The 14,093-nt window shown below is 56.2% G+C and overlaps 1 protein-coding gene across 1 annotated transcript in view; it reads left to right on the forward strand.

Moving 5' to 3' along the window:
- Positions 1-14,093, forward strand: part of CACNA1A (calcium voltage-gated channel subunit alpha1 A) — a 163,894-nt gene that overhangs the window by 66,291 nt on the left and 83,510 nt on the right. The window contains exons 7-18 of the mRNA XM_050925167.1: positions 3,800-3,903; positions 4,610-4,725; positions 5,617-5,673; positions 6,096-6,185; positions 7,677-7,886; positions 8,495-8,607; positions 9,165-9,277; positions 9,837-9,968; positions 10,291-10,363; positions 10,848-10,965; positions 11,455-11,522; positions 13,725-13,831. Coding sequence (XP_050781124.1) covers positions 3,800-3,903; positions 4,610-4,725; positions 5,617-5,673; positions 6,096-6,185; positions 7,677-7,886; positions 8,495-8,607; positions 9,165-9,277; positions 9,837-9,968; positions 10,291-10,363; positions 10,848-10,965; positions 11,455-11,522; positions 13,725-13,831 — 1,301 coding nt within the window. The remainder of the gene's footprint in view (positions 1-3,799; positions 3,904-4,609; positions 4,726-5,616; positions 5,674-6,095; positions 6,186-7,676; positions 7,887-8,494; positions 8,608-9,164; positions 9,278-9,836; positions 9,969-10,290; positions 10,364-10,847; positions 10,966-11,454; positions 11,523-13,724; positions 13,832-14,093) is intronic.

The following is a 14,093-nucleotide window of genomic DNA, read 5'->3' on the forward strand; positions in this document are numbered from 1 at the left end:
TTTGGGAGGGAAGCTGTACGCCACAGCATCTGCCTTTGGGATAAAATACTACAGTGAGATCACTGGAATCCCGTGGTTCTGTCCCCAAGGGTAGCTGCCTTAGCCCCAGGGTCCTGCTCAAATTCCATTCGGCCTCCCCAAACCCTCCCTTAAAATCTGTGCGTGACACAGGATTCGTCTTTGCTTTCTGCCAAAAACTTCTATGCAGTGTTAGTGTAGGTTGTTAAACAGCTGCTGTGCTCCCCCGCAGAGGTAGCTGCATTTTGGTGGTGGGTGGCAGATCCTTCGCTAGAGACCATGAAGCACTTGGGGATGGAAAGCGCAATGTAAACATAAATTATTCCTAGTTCCATGAGCTAATCACACTAATGCAGGAGAGAGACCTTGTGTCCCAGGCCCACTGCAGCGGGAGCAGCGCTGCCTGCATCTCTCTCTAGTTCCCAAAGGCTTCCAAGTGGATTTGTAGCAGCCAGCATTGCTCTGTGAGTCAGCCGTTGTCAGCCCCTCCAAACTGGTGTTGGTTTAGGATCTGCTTTGCGCCAGCCTCTTGACAAGAGCTGACCTTCCAGAAGCAATGGGAGTCTGCTGCAGGTGGGAGCAGGAGGAGCTCCAGAATGGAGCCCTGCAGTAGGATGGGGATCCTGCAGGACGCGTTGCCAAGATTGAAGACTAGTCCCACGCGGGGCTCTGCGCCAGCACCTATGCTGGCCTCTGGACAAGGGCTTTACATGGGTGTGCACTGACTGCTATGGATATGGGAGGGCAGGTGCACAGGGGATGGGATTCACATCCAGGGCGTAGGCTCTACTCAGGTTCCACTATGGAGCCTTTTCCCTCCTGGTTCCTAGCTGGCCCTGGGGCAGGGGCACAGGCTGGCTCAGGAAGGCAGGGAATGTGTCACTGGGCCTTTCCCTTCTCAGGGGGGTGCACCTCCAAACTGGCCCCATGGCAGTGGGACTGGCTGGCTTGAGGGGCTGGGGAACGGGTCACAAGGCCTTTCCCAGCTAGATGGTGCAATGCAGCTCCAATCTAGCACCCAGGAGGCTAGGGGATGGGATATTGGGGCCTTGGTTTGAATTCAGCTACATTCAGTAGTGACTGAGGTGTGCTACCATTGGTCCCGAGGTGAAATTAGTTCAGTGGGTCTGAGCCCAATTCCTAGCAGCTGTGTTCCTGTGTCCTCTCTTGCCCCCAAAGCTAGGTTCCCCCAGGAGAGGGCTGAGGCACAGCAATAGGGGCATGAGCATGGGAGGGAAGATGCTATGCTGTGGATATTCTCCGGAGGGGAGAGTTAATGAGTTATTGCTCCAGCGAGCTCTCCTGGCTTCTATCCTGAGCACAGACTTCCCCTTGGGTATTGGGAAAATCATCCTACTGTGCTTTGTGCCTCAGTTTCCCCATATTGGGTATGGTCTCCACTTATCTCCCCCAGAGGTGAGTTCATTAATTACTTTACCATTCAAGGCCCTGGGGTGATGATGCACCTTAATTAAAATCTCACAAGCCTCCAGCCCACCTTCTGCTTCACGGCAATGACCCAGATGCCCGCAAGCCAGCTCGTATGGCTGATAGAGCAACGGTCATAGGAGTAAATGCAACTTCCCCATCAGCTCTGCACCGATGCGTTTGCCCCTGTGATTAGGGGATAAAACAACCCATCATGGGGTGCCTGAGACCCAGAACCCGCCATGGTCCAGAAGTGTGAGCGGGGGGTTTCAGTTGAGCCAATCCATCGGTGGAACAAGCCTTTATGACACATTCTGTCACCGACAACCCAATCGCTCTGGACTGTCCCATGAACGCCTGGCCTCGTGGGTAATTGCTTCCTCTCAACCCCGCTCCTTTTCATCTTCCTCACGTGCCTTTTGTGCTAAATTTGAAAGGAGCCCTGGATAATTAACCAGCGAGTCATTTCTTTCCAGCCTCTTGCAAAGGAGGAGAGCAGAAAACATGTGCATCATGTACAGTTGTCTTACCACCATCCAGCGCCTTCTGCCCCATCCCAAACTGTGCCATGGGGCTGACATTGGCTGCGAAGCAGCTGTTGCACCCCCCACCCAGAGACAGCTGCATTTCAGCACAGAGGATTCTGTTGTTGTTTTACAGTCTAAGGGGGCGGGAAATAGACACTGAACCAGCCGAAGCATTGGCAAGTGGCAATGGCAGTCTGCCTCGGAGTGGGAGCTAAATTGCCAGCAGAATCGGGAAGCAGTCTCTGGGGGCAGGAGGGCTCAGAGGGCTTGGGGTGTGATGGGGTGTGATCCCCAGCTCATATAGACGTACTCCTGTTGCCTCTTGTGCAGATAGCGCACTAGAAACATGACTGTGGCAACGTGGGCTGCAGGGGCATGCGCTTGCTGCCCCAAGTATGTGCCCACAAGTGGGTTTGTGCTTGGAGCAGCTGGCTCATGCTGCCGCTGCCTCTGCTACCATGGCTGCTCTGCTCAACAAGCGTCTGTCAGCCCCGGCTCCTAGCGCAGGTCCCGAGTCACCCTGGCCATCTGGCAGGACACAAGCACCTTGTAGAATTCAGGTCCCTTCAGGATGGGAGTGGAGAAGCTGCCCTAACTCAGGGCTTGCTGGCTTGGCCCCCTGCAGTTACAGGGAGATTGTGGGCATGGCAGAGTCTCTGTACAGGCCCTGAGGCCCCTTCACATGCTCCCCACTCCCCAGGCACCACTGTCACCAGACCCCCTCTGCTGCACTCTGGGCTCTCGTTAGACTGGGCAGCCGGGAGACTGCTGCTCGCTTTGTTCCTTGGCCTATATTTAGCAGCGAGAAATGGGGACAAGGAATCTTTAGCAGCTCGCGGAGCAGAGGCTCGTAAAGTGCCCTATCCCCTCTCCTGCCCCTCCAGCCCCTGGCACCACAGAGGGGAGAACAAAGAGGCCAGTCGGGAGAAGGGTCCATTAGCACCTTCCCTGGAGCAAACCCATGACCTGCTGCTAATGTCAGCTTTCAAGGCACAGGTTCACTCTGAGCTCCTCGGGGCAGTGGCTGTGGGAGGGAGCCGGCAGAGTGGCCTGCGATTTGTTTGCAAGCTGCAGTTAGTGGCAGGGTGTTAATGGGAGGAGTGTAATCTAGCCCTGGCTCTGGGAGGCGCATAGGGACATCAGCTGGGGCGTGTTCCCCCCATCCCCTGCCAAGGTGCCCCATCCTGAGGAGCGGGACAGGTAATCAGTCCCCGTGGCCTGTTCTGTCTGTGGCTGCTGGTGGGGGCGGGGGGGGGGGCTGTTTGTGCTAACCCCACTGGTGACCATACATCCCATTTTGGCTGAGATGGTCCCTTTTTTTAAGCTCTGTCCCAACTTTTTTTCAAAACTTGGCGTTTGTCCCATTTGCTCTTGCCAACTGATGCCCAGTTTTGCCCAAAAAAGTGGCATGCGCCCCCTAGCAGAGGATGGAGGAAGATGCAGGGGGTGACAGCTCAGGTGCGTGGTTCCGGTGTGGGCGAGGGGCAGGGCGTAGCAGCTTGGGTGAGGGGGGTGAGCAGCATGGTGGCTCGGGCCAGCCCTGCATGGGAGAGGGCTTCAGGCCAGTGGCTGATGCCAGCTCGGCCATGGGGAGGGGCTTCAGGCTAGCCCCAGCTGGTGTCCAGTTTTCCCCTTGGGAAAATATGGTCACCCTGAGCCTGGCAGGGGCTGGGCAGCAGACTCCGCTCTCTCGGAAGTGGGCTGGGAGTGGGCCTGCTGAGTTGGCCAGCTGCTTGGGGTCCGCGGTCAGCGGCAACCTCCTGGGAGGGAAGGAACAGCCTGGGCCTGGCAGCCTGCGCCGGCTGAGTCACTCCCTTCTCTCCCAGAGCAACGACGCCTCAGGGAGTACCTGGAACTGGCTGTACTTCATCCCCCTCATCATCATCGGCTCCTTTTTCATGCTGAACCTTGTGCTGGGGGTACTGTCTGGGTAAGTGCCTGGCCCCTGCCCTGGGCTGCATTCCCGGCTGACTGCCAGGGGCCCAGAGTGCGAAGCAGGGAATAGGGCATGGGGCTGCAGGGCAGTGGGCTCTGGTGCGTAGAGTGGGGAGGCCTGGAAGTCGGGTTTCCTAGGTTCTGCCACTGACTTGCTGGATCAGCTTAGGCAAGTCACTTCTGTACTCTGCCTACCTGTGAAGTGGGGAGAGTGACTCTGACCCACCTGTAAAGAGCTGGGAGGTCTGCAGAGGAGACGTCCTAGGTGCGATCCTCCGGGAAGGGGTCACAGCAAACCCAGGAGGCCATTGGCATTGCTGCTGTTGGGTTCCCGGCACACGCCCTGCATCCGCAGCCATGCTGCTCACCCGCCTTTCACCCAGAGATGTGGGCACACGGACACACGTGTAGGTGTGCATGTCTCACACTGTGTGTACACCCCTTACAGTCCATGTAGGTACATGGGCGCACACATGGGCACCCCTTACACGGGTGCGCATACACTGCATAGACGGACACTGGTCACAAACCAGACACGTGTACACACCCTTCTCACACATGTACACACACACACACAAGGGTACCCTGAATGGCACATTCTCAGGGGAGGAGGTGCATTCTGCCCCCTCCTCGTGATACCCACCTGCTCAGACATGTGCAGGGCAGCCTGGCAGACAGTTTGGCTGTTTTGATGCCTGCAGGGAGTTTGCCAAGGAAAGAGAGCGGGTGGAAAACCGGCGGGCATTTCTCAAGCTGAGACGGCAGCAGCAGATTGAGAGGGAGCTCAACGGCTACATGGAGTGGATCTCCAAAGCGGGTGAGGACGCCTTCCTGCCACAGCGCAGGCCAGGGATGGGGAGAGCATGCTCTAGTTCTTAGCTGCAATGCACTGGGGGACCCTGGGCAAGTCCCTGCCCCTCTCTGGGCCTCTGCCCAGCAATGGCCGATGTTATTTCCCTGACTCTGGGAAACGTGTGTTGGGTCAGTTCCCATCCCATGCCTTGGCTTTCACTTTGAGCTGCCAACACATCCAGGGACTCAAAGGCCCAGATCACCAAAGGTTCTGCAGCACCTTTGAATCATTGGGAGTGAGGCACCTGAACACATCTCTGGGGCTGGGCCCAAAGCTGGCATGTGGAACACCAAGATCTGCCCAGAACCTATCGATGAACCCAGCCTGCCAGGCCACTCAGCAGGGAACCCTGGAATCTGAGCGAATAATTCCCCTGGCTCTGATCTTTGATGAAGCATCCTCTGCTCTTCCCCTCTCGCCCCTCCAGGGCAGGGTTATGGGGTCACTGACCAGCAGCTAGGGTAGGGATGGGTGTCCTGGTGGGGCTGAAGTGAATGATGCGGGCCCCACACCTCTTTCCATATTCCCAGTCACTCCTTTCCACCCCAGCCCTCCTCCTTCCCGTGCCATTCCTGTCTGCCTCCCCCTCCCTAGGGCCTTCCAGCGAGCACGCTGCCTCCTACGTGCCCTGGGGAGAGGTGCCCCGTAGTAGGGGCCCTTTGGCCATGGGGCTGATTTCTGCGTTGGACCATGGGCCCCCTCCCCCCTGAACTGTGGTAAAGTAGATGCCCTTCACTCCAGCCCTTGACTGTAGTGGACCCAGCCCGGCCCCGTCCCAGCACAGCTTGAGAAGGTTTCCCCAGAATTCCAGGGGCATGTTGTTGCCTAGATTAATTCCCGGTTCTTTTCCCCCAGAAGAAGTGATCCTAGCGGAGGATGAGACGGAGGAGGAGCAGAGGCTCCCGTTTGATGGTAAGCTGTGTGTCCCTGAACCCCGAGTGGCTGGAGAAATAGCGGCTCCCCTGGGACTTCCGGCCACAGCTGCAGTAACAGTGGGCTGTCCAGGGGGCCGGCTTGAGGGCTCCGTATAAACAGGTTTTGTTCATCTGTCCATGATCCAAAAAGTTCCGTAGATAGAAAAATAGTAGAGAAATTCTGGTGCAGCCTAGTCCAGCAGGGGGCGCTGCAGGGAGTGGGGCAGGAGCACTGGCTGGGGGGGAGCTCCCGGCTTCTCCAGCTCCTCTCCGAAGTGGGTGTTGCAGGGAGCAGGGCAGGATCACTGAGGGGAAGCCCCTGGCTACCCCAGCCCCTTCCAGCTGAGGTGCTGAACAGAGTCCAACTGGGAAACCCAAAGGATAATGTCTGTTTCTCTTGCCATGTTCCTATTGTTGGAGCTCTGCGGAGAGCCACTATCAAGAAGAGCAAGACAGACCTGCTGAACCCGGAGGAAGCAGACGATCAGCTGGCCGACATCTCCTCAGTGGGTAGGTCCGCAGCCTTGTGCGTGGCCGAGGGGGGCACCGTGTGATGCTGGGAAGGACAAAACCTGTCAGCCGCTGTGATGCTTCCCAGGGCTGAGTCACCTCACCTCCACTTGTGCTTAGCGTTAAGGAATCATATCTGTGCCTGCTATGGACCAACTCCCTGAAATCATCAGCCTCTGGCAGCACGGGCACCGCTCCCCAGGCCTCACTCTGTCTGAACAGCTTAGCGATAGGTATTCCCTGACCCCCAGGTCCTCCGAGCGCCGCTGTTCCACTGAACACTCCCACAACTCTGAGACTGGCTGTTCCCAGAGGAGTTGGACGCACCAGCTTAACAGGTTCTGCTCAGGATCACCACTTAGCTGAACACTCTTTGAGACAGACAGTGAAAACAAGAAGAGATTGATGTGATAGTGAGTAAGAATATCGGAAACAAATGGTTATATATAAAACCAAATCATAACACACTTTCTAGATGCTAACCTTAACGGGCAGGGCACTCCCCTGTTTCCTACATGATACCTCAAGTTCTGTCCCAAGTCTGGTTGAAACCCGGTCTCCTAAGATCCAAGCCCACCCACCGATTGTTCTCACCAGTTAAAGGAATAACGGGGAGTTCACCTAGCTTCAGAAGTTCATTGTCTTACCCGTAAACTCCTGCTGGTTTGTGTTTTCCTCCAGCCCCCATAATCTGTTAATTTGCATTTTGCTCAGACTGTAAATGGGTGTCTATTGTGTGCTAGACAATTTGCAGTTTGCACATGCCCGGCTAGGGGGAGAAGCATCTCCTTCCCCCTGCCTGACAGGCACATGCCTTAACTCACAAACCAAGGGAAGATCAGTTTTAGCATTTACACATCGCTCCCTGCATATTCTCCATAAGTACCTCTTACAATGATTATGAGGATGAGTGTGACGCAGGCTTTCAGTAGCGACCTTACATGACCGCTTTTGGGTGCACCCAGGGATCCCTAAAAGCAGCAAAGAGCCCTGTGGCACCTTATAGACTAACAGACGTACTGGAGCATGAGCTCCGTGGGTGAATACCCGCTTGGTCTCATGCATCTGACGAAGTGGGTATTCACCCACGAAAGCTCATGCTCCAGTATGTCTGTTAGTCTATATGGTGCCACAGGACTCTTAGTCTGGATCTGTAAAAGCAGCAAACATGGCTTCCCCTCTGACACTTGACACCAGGGATCCCTGTGCCCCTGCATACTCCAGGGCCCTCTGCGAGTTGGCATCCGGAGGTCCTTGGGTCACACTGCAGTTTCATTTGGATGCAAGGTCCTCTTGCTGTCCTACAGAGGGATTAGGAGGCTAACCCCAGTAAGTGCACAGAGATCCTGGGCCTGGGTGCCATGTTACTCAACCGGGGAGCTGGTGGAGAGTCAGGAGGCCCAATGAACTGCCTCCCCCAACACCTGTTCGAGCCACGTTGGGGCCTTTGCCCGGGGGGCTGCTCCTAACCTTCCTCTCTTCCCTCTGCAGGTTCACCCTTTGCTCGAGCCAGCATCAAAAGTGCCAAGCTGGAAAACTCCACCTTTTTTCACAAAAGGGAGAGGAGGATGCGTTTCTATATCCGCCGAATGGTCAAAACTCAGGCCTTTTACTGGACAGTCCTCAGTCTGGTAGCACTCAACACATTGTGTGTTGCTATAGTACACTACAGCCAGCCAGATTGGCTATCCGACTTCCTCTGTGAGTATGGCCACCGGCCTGAGCACATGCTTCTTTCTTTCTCACATTCCTGGATGGAGACGTCATAGAATCTCAGAGTTGGAAGGGACCTCAGGAGGTATCTAGTCCAACCCTGTGCTCAAAGCAGGGCTAATCCCCAGACAGATTTTTGCCCCAGATCCCTAAATGGCCCCTCAAGGATTGAACTCACAAACCTTGGGTTTAGCAGGCCAATGCTCAAACCACTGAGCTATCCCTCCCCTCTTCCCTTTCCTTGATGGCACGACTGTTTAACTGCTGGTGCACCCCAGCCCTGCAAGTGGCTGCATTTCACCACTGGGGGAGGTGTCCCTACTACGGATAGCTGCTAAACAGCTGCCACACCCCTGCACCAGAGGATTTTGGTGGAGATGGACAGTCTCTCTATGTGAGTGTCTATCAGATGGCAAAGCCCTCTGTGATCCTTCGCAGTGAGGGTGCTCTAGGAATGGAAGAGATATTAGTGTGTCATTCAATGGGCAGTTTAATTTCTGGGTTTCTCTTAGTGAAGAGAGCAGCAAGGTAGGAAGGCGCTGGCAGGGAGATCTGGGCAGGTCTGAGCCATCTCTCTCTCTCTCTCTCTCACACAGACTATGCAGAATTCATTTTCTTAGGACTCTTTATGTCCGAAATGTTTATAAAAATGTATGGGCTCGGAACGCGGCCTTACTTTCATTCCTCCTTCAACTGCTTCGACTGCGCCGTAAGTCTGCCCACGGGGCCTGGGCTCGCTTGCACCCGTTCAACCAGAAGCTGCTCCATCAGGCCGTATTCTGCTTTCAGTTGCACTGGTTTAAATCTGGAATATCTCTATTGGATTCCATGGTTTGTTACACCTGTGTAAATTCAGAGTAACTCCCTTGAAGTCGACTTCACTGGCGTTAAGCGGGATTTACAGCAGTGCAGCTGTGATCAGAATCTGGCCTTGTGGAGTTACTGTGGATTTACGCCTGCTTGGGGTGAGGCAGGAGTGTGTCTGTGAGTGTCTGTATGCCTTTGTACATGCTAACGGGTGGGTATGCGGGGGCAAGGTGAGAGTGCATGCACAGAGGTGAGCACTGGCAGGGGGTGCACACATGTGCCTATGATCATGTGTGTGCCCTTGGGTATGGGTGTTGGAGTGCACGTGTGTGAATACGCAGCCTGTCCTGAGCATGCTGTCAGCCCTGGGGTGGTGGGGGCCTCAGCGCCAAGGATCCCTGCGCATCAAGGCCCAGAGTTTTTCATAGGCCACTAATATGCTCCTTTGCTTTCTGGCAGGTTATCATAGGGAGCATCTTTGAGGTGATCTGGGCCGTCATGAAGCCTGGAACATCCTTTGGAATCAGCGTGTTACGAGCTCTCAGGTTATTGCGTATTTTCAAAATCACAAAGTAAGTTCTCTTGCTTCCAGTGTCCCTAAAACGTGTGTGTGTGTGTGTGTAGCACGCTTAGGATTGCCAACGGTCCCTTATTACAAGGGATGTCCCTTGTTTTTTAATTTCTGTACAAGATTAGGAGTTGCTGAGTGCTGCAAAAAGCAGCAAGAAATACCCCCCCCCCCCGCATACTGCTTAGTATTAATGATAACAATATTGGGAGGAGGTGTAGGGCAGGGGTGCTAAGAAAACAGTCTCTTATTTTGTAAATACAACATTGGCAGCCCTAAGTTACCGCGTGTGTATGTAGTATGCAAACACGTGCTCGTGTGTGTTTGTGTGTCCATTTGTCGGTGTTCACCATTAACTGTGAGCCCTAGGCTGTGCCGTGACGTATAAACCTTTAAAGGCACATTTGGGTTTGTCTCATGCAGCCGGCAAATAACACGGCGAGAGACACAAGCACCCAGTCACACGTGTGCACCTGCCCACCGATATGTGTGCACTTGCCTGCCGTCACCCAACCATACGCTGCCAGGGGCTCACCTGTGGTTCCTCTGGTCTCTCTCCGCAGGTACTGGGCTTCCCTACGGAACCTGGTGGTGTCTCTCCTGAACTCCATGAAGTCCATCATCAGTTTACTGTTCCTTCTCTTCCTCTTCATCGTCGTCTTTGCCCTTCTGGGGATGCAGCTCTTTGGGGGCCAGTGAGTAATTGGGGGACCCCTCCAAGCCAAGCCCTCTGCCAACCTGTTGCCTTCCCAAGATCCCATCAAGCTCTGGGACTCCAGTACTAGTGAGCTGGTTACAGCCAGTGCTCCTGCATCGTCTCCTGCAGAGGGAGGCTGGGACTGCAGTAGCTGGGAGTTCCTCCTGCAGCCAGCAGTTCTGCCCCACTCCCCTACAGCCCCATCTCCTGGGAAAGGCTAAACTTCCTGACTAAAGTTTTTCTCTCTGACATGGCAGGCAGATAAGGGCGTGTGTGAGTAACGTGCCTGTGTGCGTTGGTTTGGTGTTTCCCCTGCGCAGGTTCAATTTTGACGATGGGACCCCTTCCACCAACTTCGACACTTTCCCGGCAGCAATAATGACCGTATTTCAGGTACAGGCTCCATTGCTCAGTCAGTGTCCCAGGCAGTGAGAGCTGGGCGGGGAAACAGGCAGAGGCATCCCTGTGTGAACTTAGGGAAAGGCCCTTCTGAAGGGCACCCACAATGGGGAAGTGATTGTTATTCACTGTGTTAAAAACCCTTCGTTTTCTTGTGGGCACCTATTGAACTCAAATGCCTAGTGAACCCTTTGGGAGGAAACACCCTGCGTTAAAGATGCCCCACTATTTTCATGGCAGGCCAAGAAAGTTCCCAGGCCCCATTGCTGAGATGTCCAGTAAGCCACCCAGCAAAACCGGACTGGACCCACTCCCCCGCCTGCCCCCATTTGGGAGGTGCAATGTTCACCATGGCTCAGAGAGGGTTGGAGACTTGTCTTTCCATCTCAGTATTGGTCATGGGGGATGGCAGGTGCCCCTGAGCCCTGCCTGAAAGGATTCTCTGCCTCCTGTGGTGCCTTGTTCTTTTCCCTTTCAGATCTTGACTGGCGAAGACTGGAACATGGTAATGTACGATGGTATCAAATCTCAGGGCGGAGTCCATCAGGGGATGGTGTACTCGGTCTATTTCATTGTTCTCACCCTGTTTGGTAACTGTATCCTTTGCTTGGTGGCCCCAAGAGAGAAAGAAATCAGGTGGGAGGCTCTAGTGGGAATCAAACCCCAGCTCTGGGAGGGAAGCGGGGTCTAGTGCTTAGAGCAGGAGGGGCTGGGAGCCAGGACTCCTGGGTTCTGTTCCCAGTTCTGCCTCTGGAGTGGTGGTTCTGTGTGGGGCTCCGATGCATTAGAAATGGGTAGCAGCCTCGATAGGCAAAGCGAAGAGAGTGATTCTGAGCCTGGAGCAGCTGGGGCTTGGAGCTGTGAAACTAGCCCTTGGTACACCGGGCCAGTCCGTGGCTGGGAGACCTGCAAGGAAACCCCAGGTGCTGCATGTGCATCCCAGTCCACGCCTCCCATACTGAGATAGCCCTGGGAGTAAGCTGAAAGCCCGGTGTGGCTTGAGCTGGGGCGAGGATGGCTGCCCTTGGCCTCAGAGGTGTTTGGAGCTGGAGCAGCTGGTGGCTCTGCCTTGACTGGGTGACCAGATACCCTGCTGAACGTGTTTTTGGCTATCGCCGTGGATAACCTGGCTAACGCACAGGAGCTCACCAAGGTGGGAGCTGCTTCCCTGGCCCGCCGGGCAGGGCAGGATGATCGAGGAGTGGGGGGGTTCAGGAGCCCTGAGGTCCCAGAGCGGCCCTAGGGGCCCCTTTAGAAGACTTCCTTGGGGGGCGTCTTGATGGCTGAAACATGAGCAGTGTCCTTGCAGGGGTCGGCAACGTGTCCGTACACGGACACAAGTGTCCATGGTAAAAATGTTCAGGTCAGTAGGTGGCGCTCATGGGTGGCTCCCTGCAAGCGGCTCCCCATCCCTGGTGTTGCAGGTGGAAGCGCAGCCAGGCAGCTGTGCACACTGCCTCTGTCCCGTCTCCCCGTGCGCTGATTCCACAGCTCCCAGCCCATTGGCCAGGAACTGCGGCCAATAGGAACTGCAGGGGCGGTGCCTGCAGACGGGGCAGCGTGCAGAGCCGCCTGGCCGCACCTCCGCATGGAAGCCGGAGGAGGGGACATGCTGCTTGAGGTAAGCGCTGCCCGGAGCCTGCACCCCCCCCACATCCTGCGCATCACCCCCCTGACCCAGCCTTGATCCCCCTCCCGTCCCCCAAACCACTTGGTCGCAGCCCGGAGCACCCTCCTACACTCCAAGCCCGTCATCCCCAGCCCCACCCCAGAGCCTGTACCCCCAGCTGGAGCCCTCACACCCCCCCAACCCCCTGCCTCAGCCCAGAGCCCCCTCCCGCCCCTCGCCAATGTCCATCACTAAGTTCGGTAATTTTGTCAAGCACATGGTGGTGCTGACCCCTTGTTCTAGCTGTGGAGTGGGCTAGGGGCTGAGGTGCTAACACTGCTCCTAGGAATTAAGACTCTGCTGAAGGCTGAAAGGCCAGGGGGAGGGACAGAGGCATTTTAATAGCCTGGTGAGCCTTGATACTCGGGGCAGGCTCCTTCTGCCTATTTCACTCCCTCTTTCTTCCCCCGTCACCTTTTCTTCCTTTCCAGCGCAGGAGCTGCCCCAGCCCCTGGGCTTTCTGGCTAATCTTCCATCACCTGTTTCCTACCTCTCGTCCCCCAGGAACTTGTCGGACTCCTGGCTCCATTACGCAATAAGAGAATCACACTCCCCTGTCCACCCCTCAGCCCCAGCCTTTCCTTTGCCCTTGAGGGACGTTGATCACACCCAGCTCCCTGGAGTCCATGGTAGTGGTGGCATCAGGATTCCTCAGCTGTGTGTCATAGGGCCTATACAGCTAGCCGCTAGGGATGATGTATTCCGAGGGGTTTTCACCTTCCTCTAAAGCAAGAGAGACCAGCTACAGCTGGAGACAGGACATTGCTTGGGGTGGGCCCAGTCCGCCGAGGTGGTACAGAGATTCCTGTGTCTAAATGCCAGGCTGATGGGCCTGGGGTCTTCAGATCTGGGGTGGGGAAGGAACTTCCCCCCAGGTCAGATTGGCAGGACTCTTGTGGTTTTTTCGATTTCCTCTGCAGCGTGGGAGGTGCCCGCTGGGCTCACCTAATCCGTTCCCTGCCATCACTGAGGCTTGGGCACTGGCAGAATTTGTTCCCACCTGTTCTCTGTCCATGGCGCACACCAGTTCAGGCTCCTGAGGGCTGGGATCCTTTGGTCGAATCCCAGTTGCTGGGCTCGCTGTGTGGGTGCTGGTGGTGCCCTGTGCTAGCCAGGAGCTTGCCCTTGAGGAGCTGATGGTCCCGTGGTCTGGCCTTGGGCTCCTGAATTCTCCCTTAGCTCGAGTGGAGCGGGAGGATGGGCATCCTAGCCTTGCGGCCACTCCCGGCTGGGGGCTGCACGTGTCACCCTGGCTCTGGGAGCATGAGTCTCCTGAGCTCACAGGCACCAACTTTGTCCTTTTCCTGGGGGGGTTCTAGACCCCTGCTCCGCCCCACCCCTTCCCCCAAGCCCCACCCCACTTCTCTCCCTCCCCTCCAGAGCCCCCTGCATGCCAGCTGATCCGTGGCAGGAGGCGTGAGGAGGGAGGGGGAGGCGCTGATAGGGTGCTCAGCACCCAACATTTTTTCCCCGCGAGTGCTCCACCCACAGAGTCAGCACCTATGTCTGAGCTGTTTGCCAAGCCAGCAGCAGGCTTGTCACCCTCTGTGGGGCCTCCTCCCCCTCTAGAGGGGACAGAGCCACCGCACCAGGCGGGGTGAGTTACATGCCACAGGGGGCAGGAATCAGGGCGGGGTTGATGGGGATCCAGCGCTGCTAATGCTCGCCTATGTCTGTGCCTGTCAGGATGAACAGGAGGAGGAGGAGGTGGCCAACCAAAAACTTGCACTACAGAAAGCCAAGGAGGTGGCAGAAGTGAGCCCCCTGTCTGCAGCCAGCATGTCTATAGCGGTGTAAGTGCCGTAGGTAGCGACATCGGCGCCCAGGGCACGTACCGGCGCCCAGGCTCTCATGCTCCGTGACGCTGTGACTGACCACGGGCTGCTGAGCCTCGGCATCGGCTCACGTTGCAGGATCGGGTCTCAGGACAGCTAGAAACAAGGAATGCTCAGGGCTGCAGTGCGCTGTGGGGAGCGGGGCAGGAACACTGGCTGTGGGCGAAGCTCGTGGCTACTCCGGTCCCAGCCCCTCCCAGCAGGGGGCGCTGTGGGGAGC

Source organism: Gopherus flavomarginatus, chromosome 16 (genome assembly GCF_025201925.1).
Source record: "Gopherus flavomarginatus isolate rGopFla2 chromosome 16, rGopFla2.mat.asm, whole genome shotgun sequence".
NCBI lineage: Eukaryota > Metazoa > Chordata > Testudines > Testudinidae > Gopherus > Gopherus flavomarginatus.